This window comes from Brachionichthys hirsutus, chromosome 2 (genome assembly GCF_040956055.1).
Source record: "Brachionichthys hirsutus isolate HB-005 chromosome 2, CSIRO-AGI_Bhir_v1, whole genome shotgun sequence".
Classification (NCBI taxonomy): Eukaryota; Metazoa; Chordata; class Actinopteri; order Lophiiformes; family Brachionichthyidae; genus Brachionichthys; species Brachionichthys hirsutus.
This window is the reverse complement of record NC_090898.1, coordinates 13924990-13943986: the sequence shown is the minus strand read 5'-3', so window position 1 is coordinate 13943986 and position 18997 is coordinate 13924990. Positions and strand designations below refer to the sequence as shown.

Genomic DNA, 18997 nt, shown 5'->3' with positions numbered 1-18997 from the left:
CTCTTATCCTTACAGTCCCTGAGATTGCTGCTGAAACGTCCCTCTGCTCTGTTAAGCATCTGTTGTGTAGGAATCCTGAAGGATTCAGATTGTGTTTTATGTTTTGCTTCATGCTCTCATTCTGTCATTTTCATATTGTTGTTTATTTTCTGGCAGAAGGACATTTGCATGATGTTTTCATTGGCAAAATGCAGACATAAACCAGTTCAGCCGGATGAGGTGAATGCAAATATTGAAGTTTAATTTCCATCTTGTAATAGAAGGCACCCATGTCCCTCCCCCTCGGTCCACAATTATGGCTTTGCTTGCTTTATACTGCCTCCTAGTGGCGGATAAGGGTCCACCGGACGCGGGGAGAAATAGAATCATGAGACGCCACCAGGATTGCTATAACCAAATGCACGTGCATTATCGGAATAATTGCAACAATTTGCAGAACAACCATTTTAGATGAAACCAATCACAAATACCATAAAACAATTGTTGCTATTTTGTTGTTGATCTTGTCTAATAGTAATCAAAAGTTGTTATTTGATCTTTCTTATTTATAAAAAAAACTAACCACGTCATGATAATGATGACTATGTACATACCTATGAATGCATTCTTTTAAATTAATAAATACTTTTTATTTCATCAACAGTTTTATTTTTTAACTTAAGGAAATGAAACTTATTGATGTGAGCGCAAACAAGGCCGCGTCAAAAACACCTCGGATGCCGTGGCCAATGAAAACCTTGCTGACTTTGACAGCCGCGTTGCATCACGGTAGCTGTCGTTTACTCGTCACCCGCAGCCCGTCCGCGTCGCCGCGCTCCCGGCGGTGACGGAACTACAGAACCTCCGTGTCCTGGACCAGGCGGCTCGGTCGGTACTGAGCGAAGTACGGCGGCACAAATATCGCCCCTCGGTTTCTTGTTTAAGGCTTTTAAAGGTCGTAAAACTTTAACGCCTGCAATTATGCAGTCCGAATCGGGAATAGTTCCAGACTTCGACGTCGGAGAGGAGTTTCAAGAGGAACCTAAAACGTATTACGAGCTGAAGAGTCAACCCTTGAAAAACAGGTCAGTTCTCTGTTTGCGTGGGACTGTTATTTCCCACGCTGCAGCGGATCTCTGGCTTTTAAGTGACAATTTGGGGGGGGGTTGCTGACTTTTATGAGGGTTGTACCATGAGCGAGGCTTCTAAGCCACTGAAGGGCAACCTTGCAGGGGCAAGTCCCCCCGGTGCAAGGACCCGGTGCCGGGCTCATTCAACGCGCGTCTCGTTCCTTATGGTTACCCTGTTGGCACGTCGTTATGCAACATTTGGGTGTTGTCTTGTCAACATCAACTTCAAATGGAAGCTCGTGGCAGAGGACGGGACTGGTTCGTTGATGATTAGTGGGTTTGTTTTTGTGTAGTTTCTCTATTTAAACTCTTCTGAGAGGAATTTCGAGGCAGTGCTCGTGGAAAAAGAATGCTGCAGATGTGCAGCGTGCAGTAAAAACAGACCCCGCACGTAGGATGTCATTTCAAATAATGCAGACTCTTGTTGTTGTTGTTGTTGTTGTTGTTCCGCTTTTCTGAATACGCTGCAGAATATCTTGAGTCGTCTGAAGTTGTTCGAGTTAAACTAGAGTCAAATGAAATCAAGTCAGCTTTTTCTACTAATTGATCTCATGCAACAATAAATGTGCTTCTCCAAAATTAAATTGCTTTATCAGAGTCACGTCGGCTCCTTTTATTTCCAGACGGAGGCGAGTTATTCTGTCACGATCTCTTAATTTGCACGTTCTGTCTGCATGGGTTTATTCTGCTATGCATAAATACTATATATATATATATTTTAATTCTCTTTAATTATCATTCCTGTTCCCTCCCTTGCCCGTAGTCGGTGGAATAGGATTCACAATGTCCCTCATGTTGCAGAAAATGAATAGTTTCTATGGTTTTTGTCTCGTGTATAAACACTGACACTCTGCAGTTGTGACTTATCAGAATGCTATTTTCGGCCTTGGCACTTGTGGCCTCTCCAAACAATTAAGATTGAACTGAGTCAGGTCTGATGTGACCCGTCACCCTTTTTTCCAGTTTGCATGTGTACGATGTCATATTCATAATCTACAAGTGCGGTCGCATTAAATAAATACTTTGGGGAAATATGTTTATTTGCTTTCTTTGAGAATAAAGATTGATAACAGTCTCACAGCTGTGGAAAGCTGGCGCCAGTTGGCAATTAGCTTAACATTAAAAGGCTGGAAATGGGGAAACAGACTCCCTTAAAAACCAGTTTTAGTACAAATGAAAGAAATGAAAACCTTAGAAGCTTGTTAGTGAGCTTTACAAATGATGATTTTATCTCCATATTTGCAGTCTTATTGCTAAACTAAACAGCTGCTGGCTGAGGTTTTGTATTTAGACAGGTATGTAAGTGGTATCTTCTGAAGTATTCATCTTCCTGCAAATTGTGTCCCAAAGTGTTGAACTGTTCCTTTAATGACGTGAGAGCAGGCACCCTTGTGAAACGCTGCAATCATCTTTAAATAAAAACCAATTCATGTGCTTGAGATGTCCTGGTTACTTACAGACATTTTTAATTGCATATCTGAAAGTTACATTTTCAAATTTGAAAAAGAAATAAATAAGATGCTTAAAATTCCAAATCCTCAAAAGATAACTCCCCACAGTGTGTATTTAATTATGTATATAAAGAAATCGCACTCACAGTATAACCCTAAGATCAAATGGTAAGCATGGAGATGAAACAAATAGAAATTATTTAAAAAATCATAAACAGCAAAAGACATGACATTCAGTGTGTTTTTTGTGTTGAAAGTATTTTGAAAATGTATTTAAACTGCTGTTCCACACAGTTCTATAAACAAATCTAGTCACCATGATTAGCTATAATTTTGTATTAATTATTAAATATTGTAAACTATCTATAGTTTGAACTTTATAAAGAGAAAATTGTCACAATGGAAACTAAAATAATAAATTGGTAAATATCATTAAATGCGACCACTTGAGTCTCTTATTTTTCTATGTCGAAAAGTTTAAAATTCTTTAAAGAAAAAAATTGAGTGGCTATTTGACTTGAAACCAAAACTTAAAATTGAGGCGTTTTCTGTTTCTTGGCTAAAAAGGGAGGGCATTTCAAAATCAATTTCATTTTCTGTTTCGAATAAGAAAATAAATCACCAGAAGACAGAAATGAAAAACCAAAGCGCGAAATAGAATTTTTCCACTGAAATGATTTTGGACATCATAAAACAGTGTCCATCATTTGCAGAAATTTGCGGGTGACTTTCATGCCCCTGGTAGCCCAGCTTGGATGTCCAGCCAAGAGTAGTCCTGTATGACGTATTGCTTCTTGCCCCCGGTTGTCTGCTTAACTTTAGGCCAGGGGGCCATATCCTCCTGAGACCCAGCCCGTTGGACAAGCGTCCTCTGTAGTGGACAAATTTCCGAAAAGACTAAAACATGTACGGACCACCTTGGGACTAACGGCCTCAAACAGCTCTGTATTATCGGCGGTTTTATTTTTTAGCTACACTGAAACCGCTTGAACACCCCCCTTTATTTTTTATCTTCTCCTGGTGATTTTAATTGGCTAAAAGGATTTGCAGCTGTCGTGCAAAGTATGAACATGCACAACCCATAATTTTGCCTCTGTCGATGGCGATGACGGCAACGATGACGGCAACGAAGACGGCAACGAAGACGGCCGATACATTTATCAACAGATTGTTGTCTAGCTTCTGTATTTTGTGTCCACGCGTCTAAGTCGTATCCTTTTAGTAAGACATGCTTCGTTGTTCAGGAAGATATTCAGAGGACAGTGCGCCACTGTGTTAAGACGGAGCTCTTATTGCAGACATGTGGTCCACTTCCCCCCGGGCTCTTGACATTTTCTTTTAGATTTCTAGTTTATCTTCAGTTTAGACATAAAGTTCAGGGAAAATAAAATGTCAGCCTGTAAAGCCTTAACCTTTAACCCAGTTCTGCATTGAAGCTAATTTCTTCAATTACCCCATTATTGAAATGTCATTACACTATTACACATGTAGATGGGGTGTGGGGGGGGGGCTGAGCTATGTTAGGTGGTTGCTCGGGGAGCGTTAGTCTTGCTTCATGGGGGGAAATGCTGCTGCTGATTGTTGGAATATGCAAAGTTGTCTGAACAGTTGTTTCGATTGAAAATTTCCAACTTCCTCTGGCCATCACATGAGGATGACCAAGCACAACAGTTGTCACGCCAACTGTGTTGCAAGACCCTGTTTGGCAAAATTGGTCTATTTGATGAATTAATCTTATCATGGCGAACCCCCAATCTTTCTAAATGTTAAATCCAAAGTGTGTCTAAATGCCATTTTAACTTTCAAAGACATTTGTTTTTTCTGTCTCCATGTCACTTTGCCAAAACACTCTAACGGCCAACGGCGATGTTCCAGACGGTTTGTGCCTAATAAAGATGCGAGACAAGCAGGGAAGCTAGTCTTCTATGCAGTGTAAATAAGATGTATAAATTTAGCAAAGGATGTGTTATATCTGAAACCGAGGGCTGGGGGTAAATCGTCCCCAAATATTGATGCAAGAGTCAAGTTTTGCTTCCTATCAATATCTAAAACAGACTTTTTATTTTGATGAATATAAACGTATTTCTATCATGTTTTTTTCATTTCACGCAATACCAGCTTGTAAAGTTTGAGAACTAATGACGTATAAATGCAGAGACCGTGTTGAGTTTTCAATGAATACAGCAAAGTCATAGATTAAATAAAAGAAAATTAAGAATGAGCTCAAATATTTGATGAAAAAAAAACCACAATCCAGCTTGAAGAACACGATCTTCCCTCAAGTCAACCCGGTTACCTATAATGTCATAAAAACCAAAAGTCCATGTAAAATGATTACAATACTGTGAAAACCTACTCCTAGAATTTGGAAGTCCATTGGTTATTAAAAAGTACCAAATGTGATTAAGTATCGGATACGTGGTTATTACAGTCTTGTTTCATATTTGATATAATCTTGAAGATTTGTGTTGTTGTCTTTTTAAATGTCAGAGGATCTGTTTGTGACAGAAAGCCGAGTCAGAGGTTAAGGGTTCTTAAAGTTGGTGTGGGGAACAGCTTGTCCCCTGGGGGGGAGGAGGAAGGTTACCGGACAGGGATGCCAGAGAGGCCGAGGAGTTTGATCATTGATCTAAGAAGGACCGAGGAGCTGAACGACACAGACAGGTGCTGTGACCGAAGCAAATAACGCCACAATTGCTTTGCCGCCTTTTAACCTCATCTGTGGAATCTTTGGTGCAGGAAGCCTGTACATGCTTCATGTATGTGGAAAACTCTTAAATATTGAATTGATCTTTTTACTTTTACTTCACGAGTGTTAGTAATGGAGTTTTGTGAACTTTGTCGGCATCTGCTGGTGACCAATAAGGACTGCAACACATGCATGGCCCGCAGTTCATCGGTATTGCAGTTTTTCTAAAACTGATGGTAGGTTGGACGTATTTGTGACTTTTTTGGGTTGAGAAAAGACAGATTTTACAACCTTCCAAAGCTCAAAATGATGTCTTCACATTCTGTCCCGCCAAGCTTGATCAACCTAAATATGCCTCATCAGTGAATCAGCTGAGGGCGTTTTGTCCTAGTTTCACTGAAGTTTTGCCCGTCAGCTGCAGGATGCTCATATCCTTTAACATTCAGCTTAAGCTATGTACATAAGCTGTGTATTTAAGCTGTCGCACCAATGTAAATAGAGTGCGTCTACCCCGAGAAGGTTACTTGATTCTACTATTGATTGAACTCGTCGTTGTCTTAAACTTGTTTTCCTCTCGCCGATGCAACTGATAGACGAGACTGAATACGTGGGAACATACCAGATTGCCCGTTGTCATTTAGGATGATCCGAATGCAGAGCTGTGACTGAGACGCCTCCACCCCGTCCATCGTCACCTTACACTGAGTTATTTCTGTAGTATCTGTGGTATCCACAATTTATTTCCTTCATTTTCTACAATAAGTGCTGATGGAATTATGTCAGAGAAAGTTCCCGGAGGTCAGACAGCCCCTGGTCGGAGAACGATCGGGTTTTTTTTTACGTCTTTGGTGCCGTTGAGCTAATTTTCAAGGTATATAAACTTGATGTGACTCAAGCGTGTGTGTACGTTTCTTTATAACAGAATGATTGTACATCATGTCTTCATGTGTTACTGCGGCTAGTCTAGTCTCAAACCCTTATTCAGTTCTGGCTGCTTCATAGATATTTGTCCATCAAATCAGTTTCTCGTGGTTCTCGATGATTAAAATGAGAGCATCTTGTTCGGCTGCTGGGATATCATGCAAACCGTTGTAGAATTGCATCAAAACAAAGATAGATTTTTTTTCTTAAAGACTTTTTTCACTCCGCTGAGAGACGTTTAAACGCCAAGCGAGACAGACTTGAGTGCAGATTAACTTTAAGATGGTCCACTTTAAAGCCTATTGGATCATCTGAAATGCACCTAGTTAAAAAAACAAACAGGGCTAAAGACTAGTTACTGGCGACACATGTCTGGAAGTGAAAACGTATCCATGCGGTTTTAAAGCGGCGTGTTGATGGACGATGAGTTTCCAGTGGCCGCTTGTCCTCTCCTCTGATCTGCTGTCCCGCTGTACGGGGCTGGTCCTCTGTCCCGCACCCTGTGTGGCGATTGGAGATTCCAGGCTGGGCCCCGGAGCCTCCCCCCTGTGACACACTTTCAGCGCCGCGCCTCTAGCGTGACTTTCATTGCTCTCCAAGGGCGGGTGGTGCACCTTCAGGAAGAAAAAAAAACTCCAAACAAACATGGAGGCCACCGGAGTGCAAGTGTACACCCCCCGCTCATTTGGCTGTCTGTAAGTACAGCGCTTCAGCATCGGTGATATTGTCGTCATGCCTTAAAGCATGATTTTATAACCTACTGGTGTGTGTGTGTGTGTGGAACATGAAGGACGGTGTGCACAGAGCTGTGTTTGGGAAGCATGCACCATAATAGCTGTGGCATTTTCTCCTTGGGAGTGTGTTTCATGTTCAATAGTTCAGGCTGTCTCTGGATAATCACAAATCTCATTATCTTCCTCAAACATTTGCTTTTATTCAATAGCTTAGTACAGTAAAGAACTTTTTAATATACTGGCAAACAGTAATCATGGCCTGAAGTGGCATGAATGAGTTTGAGGAGGTCTGTAGCAGAATAGAATAAAACTTTTAATATAATGCAGTACAAGTTTATAATTGTTCGCATCATTATTATTTAACTGCTCAATGTTTTTTTGAACTGTTGCATGCATTCCCTCTTTAATTGAGCTGCCCGTCTCTCTGTCTGCCGCCTGTCTGTCTATCTGTGTGTCTGTCTGTCTGACAGAGGAATCATGAGTCTGGGCTCTTTCGACACTGTGCCGCCATTGTCCCCCCCCCCCCCCCCCCCTTTAAGATACACACAAACATGAGAGGTGTACACACAAACACACACATATAACAGTGGAATGTTACCAAATATAACTTTATGAGTTTCTGGTTTAAAAAAATACAGCAAAATTTCTAAAGGAAGATACAAGAGAGAAGTGGAGCGTTGTTATCAGCCTATTTAGACCATGCAAAGCTTTTTAATGAGGTCATTTGAAGCAGCGCTTACATATTGTTAGCATAATAGCATATTTTGCCGAAGTCTTGGGCAATGCTTATTGATGATGGGAAAGTATACTAGGAGGCTGACGATATGTTGTCAACCAGAGAGCACTGCCAAGCTTTGACTGTGTCCATTTCTTCGTCGGTCCATCGGCAGGATGATGGAGTCCACAAATTCAGATTTTTCTTCCCTTACAAATGTTTTTGAGCCATGTCGGTAGCGTTTGGTCATTTAATTCAGTCTACAAAGTCCCAACAACTTCATGATGGATTGCCATGAAACTCCGTATAGATTCTGATTCTGCCTAAAGTGTCCAAGCGTTAAAACATGGTATTGATGGCAAAAATCATATAATCCGTGACTTCTTTAAGTTTTGCTCGGAAACTCTTGCGTCCGTGCGGTAGAGACAGAAGCTGGATTTCTCCTCATCTGGTGTCTGAGAATTCTGCTACACCGTCATCTTGTCGATGCGCCTGAGGTGATGGAGAATGTGTTTTTGATCATATTGCCTGCCGAGGTGTGAAGATGTTTTCATCTGAAGTGTCATCACCGAGATTTTGTGGTTTGAGCTCACAGAAGATGAACGTCAACAGATAATTACGATTCAAAATAAATTAGACAGAAAAGGGGAAGAATTTGTCAAATCCAGAGGACCTGAGAGAAGTAATTTATGTTAATAAATTTTATTTACATTATTTTTTGTTGACAACATGTGTTTAGATTGTGAGTACTCATTCAACACCATTAAATTATTTAAAAATAAATGCAGGCATGTTTGACTCATGCATTTATATACTGTATACTATAAATGTATTTTCAATAATAATACCTCATCGTGTTTTCGAGGAGTAGAGGTAGTATATGTGTATAATACATTTAAATAAATTAACTTCCCGTGTTTATTCTGTCATGGAATAAAACCACTGAAGCCGATTAGGAAAAAAACAAAGTATTCGGGTCTGTTAGTTGAAAAAAAGACAGCGCGACAAATTAGATCTGGTGACTTTTGTTTGAAATTTACAGGATAAAATTGTCTAAAGCTGCACGGACAAGGGAATTATGTAAACGAAAGCTAGTTCTATGTTTTGGGTGAAGTACGAAGGAATGCAACGATTGGAAAAAAATAAGCTACGGTACTTTCAGAGAACAAGCTGCAGTATTTGTTCTGTTTGTAATTCACCCATTAAATCTGCTTGATAATCGATTTTTCTCAGGAACAATAACGAGTGTATAGTCGTCAGCATTGATGTCGGACTTAAAAAGAGTCTTCCTCAGAAAGACCGATTTTTATCTCACATCTTAGTGTATTTTGCTTTTGTGCAGGATTCAGAGGGTGTGGTGTGAGACAATGAGATTATATGCGGTGCTGGGTTTAGGGAACGTTGAGGGCTCAACACAAACTGAAAACACTGTGGGCCAAAGCTGTGTTTGACTCCACCGGCTAATTAGTGCGATTACTGCACAGCTGGATTGGCCAGAGGGATGTCAGAGGGATGACTCGCTCCGCGGAGGCTTCGTACCAACGACTTCTGCTTCGGCAGAGCCTCTCTCTTTTTTTTGGGACTCTGTCTGGGGAGCAGACATCTAAATTTAAAAGTGGGAAAACTGACGCAAGCTGTTTGTGAAAACTGCTCCTCCGTGTTTAGCGCTTTCTAATTTAAGACAAAAACAACTGGAAGCTTTTTGTTCTCCAAAATCATCACGTTCTAATGCGTTACTTTATTTTTTAAACTTGCCACCAAAAGCCAGTCACATTAAAAAATAATAGGACAAACAAGCAAAGCGCAATGATCCCAGAGCTGCCTTTCATTCAGGATCACAAAGAAAATCAATAAATCATTCCGGCTCTTTGCACCTTTTTCCATAAAATTGAGTTTGTCTTCTCTTTGAATGTTTTAATTGATTTCTCTTTGCACCTGCCCAGTTCAGATTTTCTTTTCGATATCTGCCTCAGCACTCATTGTCATATTCAGATTTTATTCCCTCTGCCTTGCCCTCTCTCCCCTCCCTTTTTTTTACTCTCCACTTGTTTTAATCTTTCTTTTGTCTTCCTTTGCTTGACCTCCCCTTCCTGATCTGACCTCTCTCGAACCTCCCTCACCTTTTTGCCTCTTTTCACCTTTGCTTTGCCTCAAAATCTTCACATCCCCACCATCTCTGCTCGCTCATCTGGCATCCCTCCCGTCTCCGCAGCAGCCCGTCGGACCAGCGCAGCGCCTCCAAGCCCCCGCTGAGCTCCTCGGCCATGACATCACGCATCCTGTTGCGGCAACAGCTGATGCGCGAGCAGCTTCAGGAGCAGGAGCGGCGGGAGCAGCAGAGACAACAGGCCTCCCAGTACCCACAAACTACAGCAGCACAGACCCCTGCCATCAATGTCAGCGTCCCTGCAAGCTTGCCTCCTGCTGCCCATGTACCGGTGGAGGTGCTCAAGGTAAGGGGTGCGTTTCCAGTTTGTGGCGGCAGGGAGGAAGTGGGAGTGAGTGAGTTGTCAAAGTTGTTGCATATATGATGTACATTTTCCACTCCTGGAAACAGTCATGCATCATCGGCGTAGTCTGAACGACTTGCAGGCTTCGTATTTTTAGTTTATCGACGAGCGGGTACGTGGGTAGCTCTCGTGTGTGTGTGTGGGGATGGTCAGTCAAATGTGGTTTTACTACAAATGTGTGTTAAAAACACACAAGAGCGAGTGAAGTGTGTTAAAATGCGTATATGGGGATTATCTTTCCTGAGAGAATTCCTCTTTAATGCATGCTGTGCTTCCAGCCATTTGGATTTAGCCATCTTTAATCCTATTTGCTCAGCTCGATTCACATCTTTTCATAGCTTTGATTCCCTGGCAGTTCAAGGGACGGGAGACTGTTAGGATTTTCTGTATGAGCAGAGACCGTTGTGCTTGAAGGTGCGTTTTAGCAAAGCACTTTGGTGAGTTTTCCTGTTTGTCTCCTGCATGCCTTTGAAGAAAGCTGGTAATTTTTGTCAAAAGTGTATGTGTGTCTGTTATCTAAAATGTGTGTTTGACGCTATAGCTGCTGTTTAATCATCACGTTTACTTCTTTTTACTGTTTTTCCTTTGAGTGTAGAAAAACTTAATTTTGAAGATGTTGAATTCCACTTTTAGATATTGTGGAAACTTTGTATTCACACTTTTGTAACGTTTTGGTTTTTACATCATTGCGCAAATGGTCGACGTGCTTGTTGGACTTACCATGAGTACACACGCGCGGGACTTCAGAATAGTCATGTTTGCGATTGTTTCCCACATAATGTTTCGTTGTTTCAAGTTGACAGAACTTTTTTTCTCCTCTGTAACAGGTTAGTCACATTATCTCAAGAAGCCTAAAGACCAATTTCTCAGTATGAGGAAGAGTTGAATAACCTAAAATCTGCAGGTGATCAAACACCTGCAATCGAATGCATCGATCATTGCTGGTTTGATCAACTCAAATCAGTTGCTACAGCGGCAAAGTTGCCTCATAGCATTTTAATGTGGTCAGCGACTGATCTCTGATAAACATGAGTAATCAGAGGAAACCATTCAGATTTTTTTTTAACTAATGAAAAAATATCTTGTGATTTTTAGGTACTGGAATCAAAATAATTGCTTGACATCTGTATTTTAGAGTCTTGCTTTGTCTATGCAGAGCTTTGTTTTATTTCTTGTTTTTTCTAAAAGATTAGGTAGCGATGTTTAATTCTGTTTGTGCAGTTCCCTTTCTGTAATATAAAGTAGCTCGTAGATATTATGTTTGAGTTTTGCTTTACTAAATTCGTTGTTTATCAGCTTGGGTACTTGGTAGATGTGTGCAGCGTGGGCTATTACAGTACACCCATTGAAAACATTGCCCTCCTCACACAGCATAAACATTACTTACTCCATAATCTGCAGCTCTTTGAGAGGTTTAGGACGCCCCCGCCTCAAACCCTGGCGCTGTGTACAGTACATCAAATTAGAGTCATTTCTCTGCTTTTGGCGAGAGCTTACAGACATTCTTCATTGACTGAAGTCTTCAAATCTAAAGGCCTTTCCAGCTTGGCGCTGTTGATCTGGGTTAACCTGCTCCCCTGTCTGTGGGCAGATTAACAGAGTCCACACACAGATCAGGGGTACCAGGCAGCGCTGCAGGACCTCAAAAAGTGCAAACATTAAGCCCAGATGAGTTTATCTAAAGACTGATTGGGCCTTTAATTAACCAAGTGACCTCTGACCTTCTGTGGAATAAGTACAGGATCAGTTTAGGGATCAAGACAAAAGCGAGCACAGCCTTGCCACACACCGAACGCTAATTCAGTGAAGAATGCTAGTCATTAGCCCCACTGCTTTCATTCCACTGCATATTTAAGAGACACAAAACGCCGCTTTTGATATTCCTGCAGCATAACTTCCGTAATAGGTTCAAATGTCATTTCTGGACATTTTGTAAAAGCAATACATGCAGCTGCAAACCAAACGATCATATCACAATCTCTAACATCTCATGCTAATTTTAGCACGACATTTTTCAGTGAGGGACACGTGGTTTGCGTTTTGTCGGTAATTTGCCAAGCTTTTGCGTAACGGCGTGACAATACGTCAGAGACGAAGACGACTGCAGGATGATCTCGATGCGTCTCCTACCATCCCCGTCATAGTTTCACAGAGCAGGTTAGTCGCTTAACTCTGACACAAAGTGGCCGATTCTTTTAGCCTGCGTTAATGTATCCTCCTAGGATCATCATGCCCAAAGTACGCAAGTAAAGGAAAAAACCTCAAATCAGTGTCCTCTCTCAGCACAGCAGAGGACTTTGTCTTTGAGTCTGCAGAGCGTGTTGGACATTTTGGGAGCTGTGCTGCTGATGCCTTCTGGGCTGTTTTTGGCTACATAACAAGCTGATAAACAACAGGCCGGCTTGTTTTCTGTGGTTTGCCGATGCTGTAAATCGACAGTTGATGCCACAATCCCAAACAGTGTATTTTTGGGAAAAGTAGCTGCTGTCAAAGCCGCTAAAGATCTGGGTAAATCAACGTTCAGTTCCTCCTGGAGTTCAGATCTCTCTAGAATCCACTCATTGGATTAAACCCGTCACGATGATTTACTGCTCCAGGTGTTCTCAGCCTCACCTGTAAGGGCTGATAACTGAAGGATAGCATTAAGCTATTATCAGGATGATGGCTTATGATAATAATAATACATTTTATTTATATAGCGCTTTTCTGAAAACTCAAAGACGCTCAATAGCTTAATGCCGCCCTCTCTAATGAGTATCTCCTGCAGAACAAATGATGCTGTATCTGAGATTGGCAAAGCGAATGAAAGAGTTTCTGTTCTAGCGTATGACCTGATGTTAGCAGATTGGTTTTCAGATTGGGAAGAAAGAGAAGGGCGGTGCCATCTGGCATGAGAAGCATTAAATTAGTGTTCAGTCTCCAAAGAATACGCAGATAATGTTCAAAAGCAGCGTGACTGTCTGATCTCTATCATCTTGTTGGGTTTTGGGTCCAGTGTGACCTCCAACATATCCAACAAGCGGCGCTTTGTCAAGAGTTGTTGCGCTGTCTCCCCAGTTTTGCTTGTTTCACTTCTTTCAGCTGCTAAATCTATTGGTTTGATCAACTGTGTGGTCGAACCATCGCAGGTCCGCATTTCTGCGTGAATATGGCTTTTGTTTTTACTGATGTCTGCTTGGCTGGTTTGTTTGTCGGTCAGCATGACACAAATTCTGTCTGACCGATTTTATAGAAATGGTAACGGAGACAAACCCATTTAAGCTTGAAATGTTTTCATTCAGGAATTTTTCTTTCACTTTCTCTAACATCACGAGAATGATGGTTTTTCCAAAATTGTCAGCGACTGGAAATAACGTACTTGACTTTTGCGTCATGAAAATAGGTGGAAAGGTTTTACTTGTCAAAATAGCTTTGTTTGTCAATTCCTTCACATGTCAAAAACACACAGGAGGAGGCTCCTATACCTTCTCCCAGAAGGCAGGAGGCTGGACAGGCTGTGTGCGGGGTGGCTGGTGGCGCTGGCGCTCGAGACAGCTTTACGGGTGAGGCGGGAGATGTAAAAGTCCAGCATGGAGGGGAGTGAGGCACCAATGATCTGTGCCAGTGATGCTGCTGGACAGGATGCTTTCAATGGTACCTCGGTAGAAAGTTGTCAGGGTGGTTGTTGGTGCTTTAGCACGCTTCAGCTTGCGGAGGAGGTAGAGCCGCTGCTGTGACCTCCTCACCAGTGATGCAGAGTTGGTGGTCCAGGAAAAGGTCCTCACCCCCAGGAATTTGGTGCCGCTCACTCGCTCCACAGCAGCACCATCGTTGCTCAGAGGAGGGCGTTCAGGGTGGCTTTTCCTGAATGCAACCACAACCTCATCAGGAGGTTGTTGTCTCTACACCAATTGGTCAGAAGGTTGACCTCTTTCCTGTGGTGGGTCTCGTCGTCGTTGGTGATGAGACCCATCAGAGTAGTGTCGCCCGCAAACTTCGCCATGTGGTTGTTGCGGTATGTTGGTGTGCAGTCATGGGTCAGCAGGGTGAAGAGCAGGGGACTGAGCACACAGCCTTGTGGGACCCCCTACTGAAGTATGAAACTTTACATTCGGAAATTGTATCGAGGTAAAGATAACTTTACGAACTGCAGAAGCCTTGATTGTTCAGTGAAAATATGTGATGTTATCACCGTAACAGATGTCTGACCTTTTTCAGCTGCTATGAGCTTCAGACAAATGCGTCACTTTAAAAAGTTGCTGAGACTGTAATTCATCAATTTTCAGATGCTCCATGTCTGCTGCGGCTGATTAAAACGTATTTTAGAGATGGAACAAGGATGGAACTTAATGATGTTAATTCGCCGCATCCGTAAGGGGGGGAGGAATGGAAGCAATCAAGTAGTCGCCACGGGCGACTTTTGGTAAAAGGGGTGGTCCCGTAGAAAAAAGAAATCGCTGACTGTTAGAACCACGGCCTGACATCAAATGAAATAAATTCAGATTTGACATAAAACAACACAAAATAGAAACGGCTCATTGTGCTTAACTAACATTCCCTGAGATGCATAACTAATTACTTTTCAAGCCTTTTAAATAGATGAGCTGGATGTATCTGTCCCTCAGTCTCCTGGTGCAGCCCAGAGAGAAGCAGCTGCAGTTTACAGACCAGTTAAACACAAGTTTCGATTGATTTGATGATTTCTTTTTTCGTTATTTGGACTGATCATCTTACTACATAATATGCTTCAGATGCTTGGATGCCACCCTTACGAGGTATGTTTAAATGTTGTCTTTTAAGACGTAACTACATTTACGAATGTTCTGTGATATTATTATGCAAATCACCGAACGACTGTTCACCACTGCATCAGATAGTTCAGACAGGAAGCTTTAAATATCCCAATGTGTGCATGAATGCAGCATCACTGCTCCAATTAAAACAGACATGTGTGTGTGTGTGTGTGTGTGTGTGTGTGCGCGCGCACTCGGACACATTTCAGGGGGAAAAAAACCTTGACAGCACCTCAAAAGGAAAATGCTTGACACATCGAAAGGTTTTTAAATCTCTGTCAAGTTTATTTTAATATTATAGTCGCTGCTGTGTAAAACGAGGGCCAGGCGGGACTTTGAGGTATATTTGGAGTCTATTTCATCTCAGACTGCGCGACCAGGAATTGCAGCTACAACAATATTGTAGTTGCAGTTTAATGTGGGATTATTTCTTCTCAGAGGGTGCTAATTTGCTAGTATTACTATAGTATTTATATGATTAATTGCTCAACAAGCACCCGCTGTCGCTTTCCATTGTCCACTAACAGGTGCAGACTCACCTGGAGAACCCAACCAAATACCACATCCAGCGCTCCCAGCAGCAGCAGGTCAAGCGGTACCTGGGGAAGCTCGGCTCGCACGTGTTGAGCTTGCCCTGCCCCAACCAGTCATCCGACCACGGGGGCATGCCGCCAGGACCGGGCAACAGCGCCCCCAACAGCCCTATGGCCTTACTGACCTTGAACACTAACTGCGAGAAAGAGGTGAGGTATCAGGCTTGATTCTCTTGCTGGCTAAACTGGGGCAGCGCAGTTACAGACGCATTATGCCTCTAAGCCTGTGATGAACTTTGCATGAGTTGAAGGAATAATGTGGGGTGGTGACCTTCTCCTGTGCTACAGGTGTATTTAGGTTTCATTCCCAGTATTTAGTCTACTGATTAATTTGTGTTACCTGGCAACAAGCTTCTCTAGCATTATTTTGCGTTCCATGGCTGTTCCGTAACAGTCCCTGATTGGAGCTTTAAGGGGAACCCTTTGGGGCATGTTCTCTCAATTTCATATGCTGTTTAATACTTTACAGTTCCATGAAATGCAAGCGGAATTCTCAGAATTTGCTCCAGCAAGTGTTTAACATCTTTTTTTTAACGAAGGAAATATAAGCACACCGTCAGAAATGATCCCAAAAATAACCTCTACTGCCGATTCCCTTAATCCGATGCAGTTTAACTTATTTGTATGTCTTTTGCTCTTTTTTTCTTCTTTATGTTGTCGTGGGATAGATGGATGATGTCATTGATGACATTATTAGTCTGGAGTCCAGTTACAGTGACGACATCCTTGGTCTGATGGATCCAGGACTTCAGATGGGTAACACGGTATGGGAGCGCTTATGTCAGATCAAGGTGTTTCAGGTTCATCAGATTCAACACATAAAAATGTTTCTATGTGTTGGATTTTGTTTAAAAAGCGTAGAAATGTGTCCCCTGTCATTTCACGATAGTACTGAAAACCTAGCAACCCTGTGAGTGAAGCTAAATTGCTATTTGATTATTTCAATGCTAAAGTTAGCTCTGCTGTTAACCAAGAGGAAAACCTGCTGCGCCCCCCCCCCCCCCCCGAGCTGTTGTGCACAAAATAAAAGTCAGTTTTAATAAGTCCTTTGTAGAATTTTCCTCTGGAAATTCCCCAAACTCTGTAAATTCCTCACTAAACACTGATATTAATGTTCCAATGCCCCAAGATAGAATGATGAGCCAAAAAATGTTCAGAAAAAAAGTTCTGTATTTAGCTGTCTGCACAGTGGGTGAGAGGATGTTTCTCATTAAAGATCCACTGTGTCTGCAAGAAGACCCTAAAACAATCTAATATCGCAAAGTTGCATTCGCTGACACAATTTAAGTCGTCATCATCAAAGTACTAGAGTACTGTGCAGGAAAGATGGTCATGCATCTGCAGTTACATTAAGGCTGCCTCAGAACAAGAAAGACAACTTTGAGAACTGCCCAATCAAATTGCAGCAGTAAAACAGTGCACTCTGTGTATTTTTGTACACATTTTTTAGCCTTTTTGGTTCAGCTAAGCTAGCTGTATGTTCCCGTTTCCCGGAGCTTAATGTCTGAGTTCTGTGTCTTCAGATGCCCGTTCCCCCTAACCTCATGGACATGTATGGTAATCAGGGGGTGCCCCAGCAAGCTCTGCCCATCAGCAACTCCTGCCCTGCCAACATCAAAAGGGAATACTCTGGTGAGTAACACCTAAAGATCCGTTTTTTAGACAGTCAATATACAGTTTGAATGTTTCCAGAACTGAACGCTGTCAGGATCAAAAGTGAAGCTTCACTCTCCAGGCCTTTGGCATGTTTCTGAATCTATTTGGATTCATTCCTGCACATTTTTCATCACATAGTTTCTCAATCTCCGGCCATCCTGCATATGCTGGATAAGTCTGGGTCCTGTGGCAACTATCAAAGGCCTGAAGTGTTTCCTGTGGGTATGTGTGGTTAATAAGCCCTGAAATGCTTCAAAGTTCGCCGCTGCACATTCCGGACACGTGCGGCCCATTTGTTGGACTTTCTTCTTTTTTGATGAATCTTGCCATTTCTTTCATAAGCTGAGGTCCGGGCTATGGCGAAAGAAAGGCAGAAGAAGGATAACCATAACTTGAGTGAGTTTAAACGATGCTTTAATTGCTCTTATTTGTATAAAGTCTGGAAATAGATGTGATTATTGAAGCAATTCTGGCTTTTTCTTGTCTTATTAGTTCATCGTAGATTTTTTCTCTCTCTCTCTTCTGTTTCTGTAGTTGAGAGAAGACGACGGTTTAACATCAACGATCGTATCAAGGAATTGGGAACTCTAATTCCTAAATCTAATGACCCGTGAGTTACTTATTTTATTCCCAGGAAAAATGGAACCGCAGCTTGAAAAAGAATTGAGGAAAGAAAAACCATGTTGTTCTATATTTACTGGCTATGAGGCTTTGGGCTGGTCGTTTTAGTCATCAATCTAAAGTGGAACGAGTTGACTGAAAGAGAAAAAGAGGCAGGGGCAGAACGTTTTATTTTCTTTTATTGCATTTAATGAAACGAATGATTGGATCCATGGCAACCAACCTTCGTTTTTTCAGAGGAATTTGTCTTGTATATCCGATAAACAAAAATATGTTTGAGATTTGTTTTTTCCTTCCATGTTCACACAGTAGCAGTAACAGGAAGTAGTCCCTTATGCTATTTTAGTCCGTTTCCATGGTTATGAACTGGACTCGTTCTGGAGGTTTGTTTCCGTTAGATAATAATCAATATATTTCAAGTATTAAAGTATCACCTTTTGTGGTTTAGGAGCATATATTGTTCCTACTTCCTTTTTAATCTCAAACAAAGTGTTCAGTATCCCTCAATCAGTATTGCCGCTCTGATTTTCAGCGACATGCGCTGGAACAAAGGCACCATCCTGAAAGCATCCGTGGATTACATCAGGAAGCTGCAGCGGGAGCAGCAGAGGTCCAAGGAGCTGGAGAACCGGCAGAAGAAGCTGGAGCACGCCAATCGACACCTGATGCTGAGGATACAGGTAAAGAAACACAGAAACGGCTCCTTTAGATGAAGACTGATGGTGTGGTAGTGGCAGAGACCGACCCTAACCCCCCCCCCCCCCCCCCCCGCCCCCCAATCGATGTGTCTGCGGTTTGCAGGAGTTGGAGATGCATGCGCGAGCTCACGGTCTGGTCATTGCATCTTCGGCGCTCTGCTCCGCTGAACTCGGGGCCAGGGCCGTAAAGAAGGAGAGCGCTTTGGATGACTGTCACCAGGACCTGTACTCCCTCCTGCCCCCCCACCACCAGCACCACCCCGCCTGCTCTCCGGAAACCCCCAGCAGCCTGGAGCCAAACGAAGGCCACTCCAACATCCCCGAGGGCCGCTACGGCGCTCACAGCAAGCCGGGCTCCAAACTCAACGACATCCTCATGGAAGACAACTTGTCGCCCGTGAGAGGGGGGGGGGACCCTTTGCTCTCGTCTGTCTCCCCAGACGCCTCCAAGGACAGCAGTCACGAGAGCAGCTTAAGCATGGATGAGAATGAGCAGGGCTGTTAGCACCCCCTACTGGAGGACGTGAA

At 42.5% G+C, this 18997-nt stretch overlaps 1 protein-coding gene across 4 annotated transcripts; it reads left to right on the top strand.

Moving 5' to 3' along the window:
* The first annotated feature begins 960 nt into the window (after positions 1 to 960).
* mitfb (melanocyte inducing transcription factor b) lies at positions 961 to 18974 on the top strand. 4 transcript variants are annotated; one of them, XM_068749092.1, is made up of 10 exons: positions 961 to 1064; positions 9835 to 10072; positions 15429 to 15644; positions 16163 to 16258; positions 17018 to 17126; positions 17289 to 17372; positions 17493 to 17546; positions 17685 to 17760; positions 18304 to 18451; positions 18573 to 18974. In XM_068749092.1, exons 1-10 carry the CDS (start codon positions 961 to 963, stop codon positions 18972 to 18974), a joined length of 1527 nt encoding a protein of 508 aa, XP_068605193.1. The 4 variants fall into 4 exon arrangements, with proteins under 4 accessions (XP_068605193.1, XP_068605186.1, XP_068605201.1 ...); XM_068749085.1 differs by having other exon boundaries at positions 9832 to 10072; XM_068749100.1 differs by lacking the exon at positions 961 to 1064 and adding an exon at positions 6816 to 6865.
* Positions 18975 to 18997: the final 23 nt, after the last annotated feature.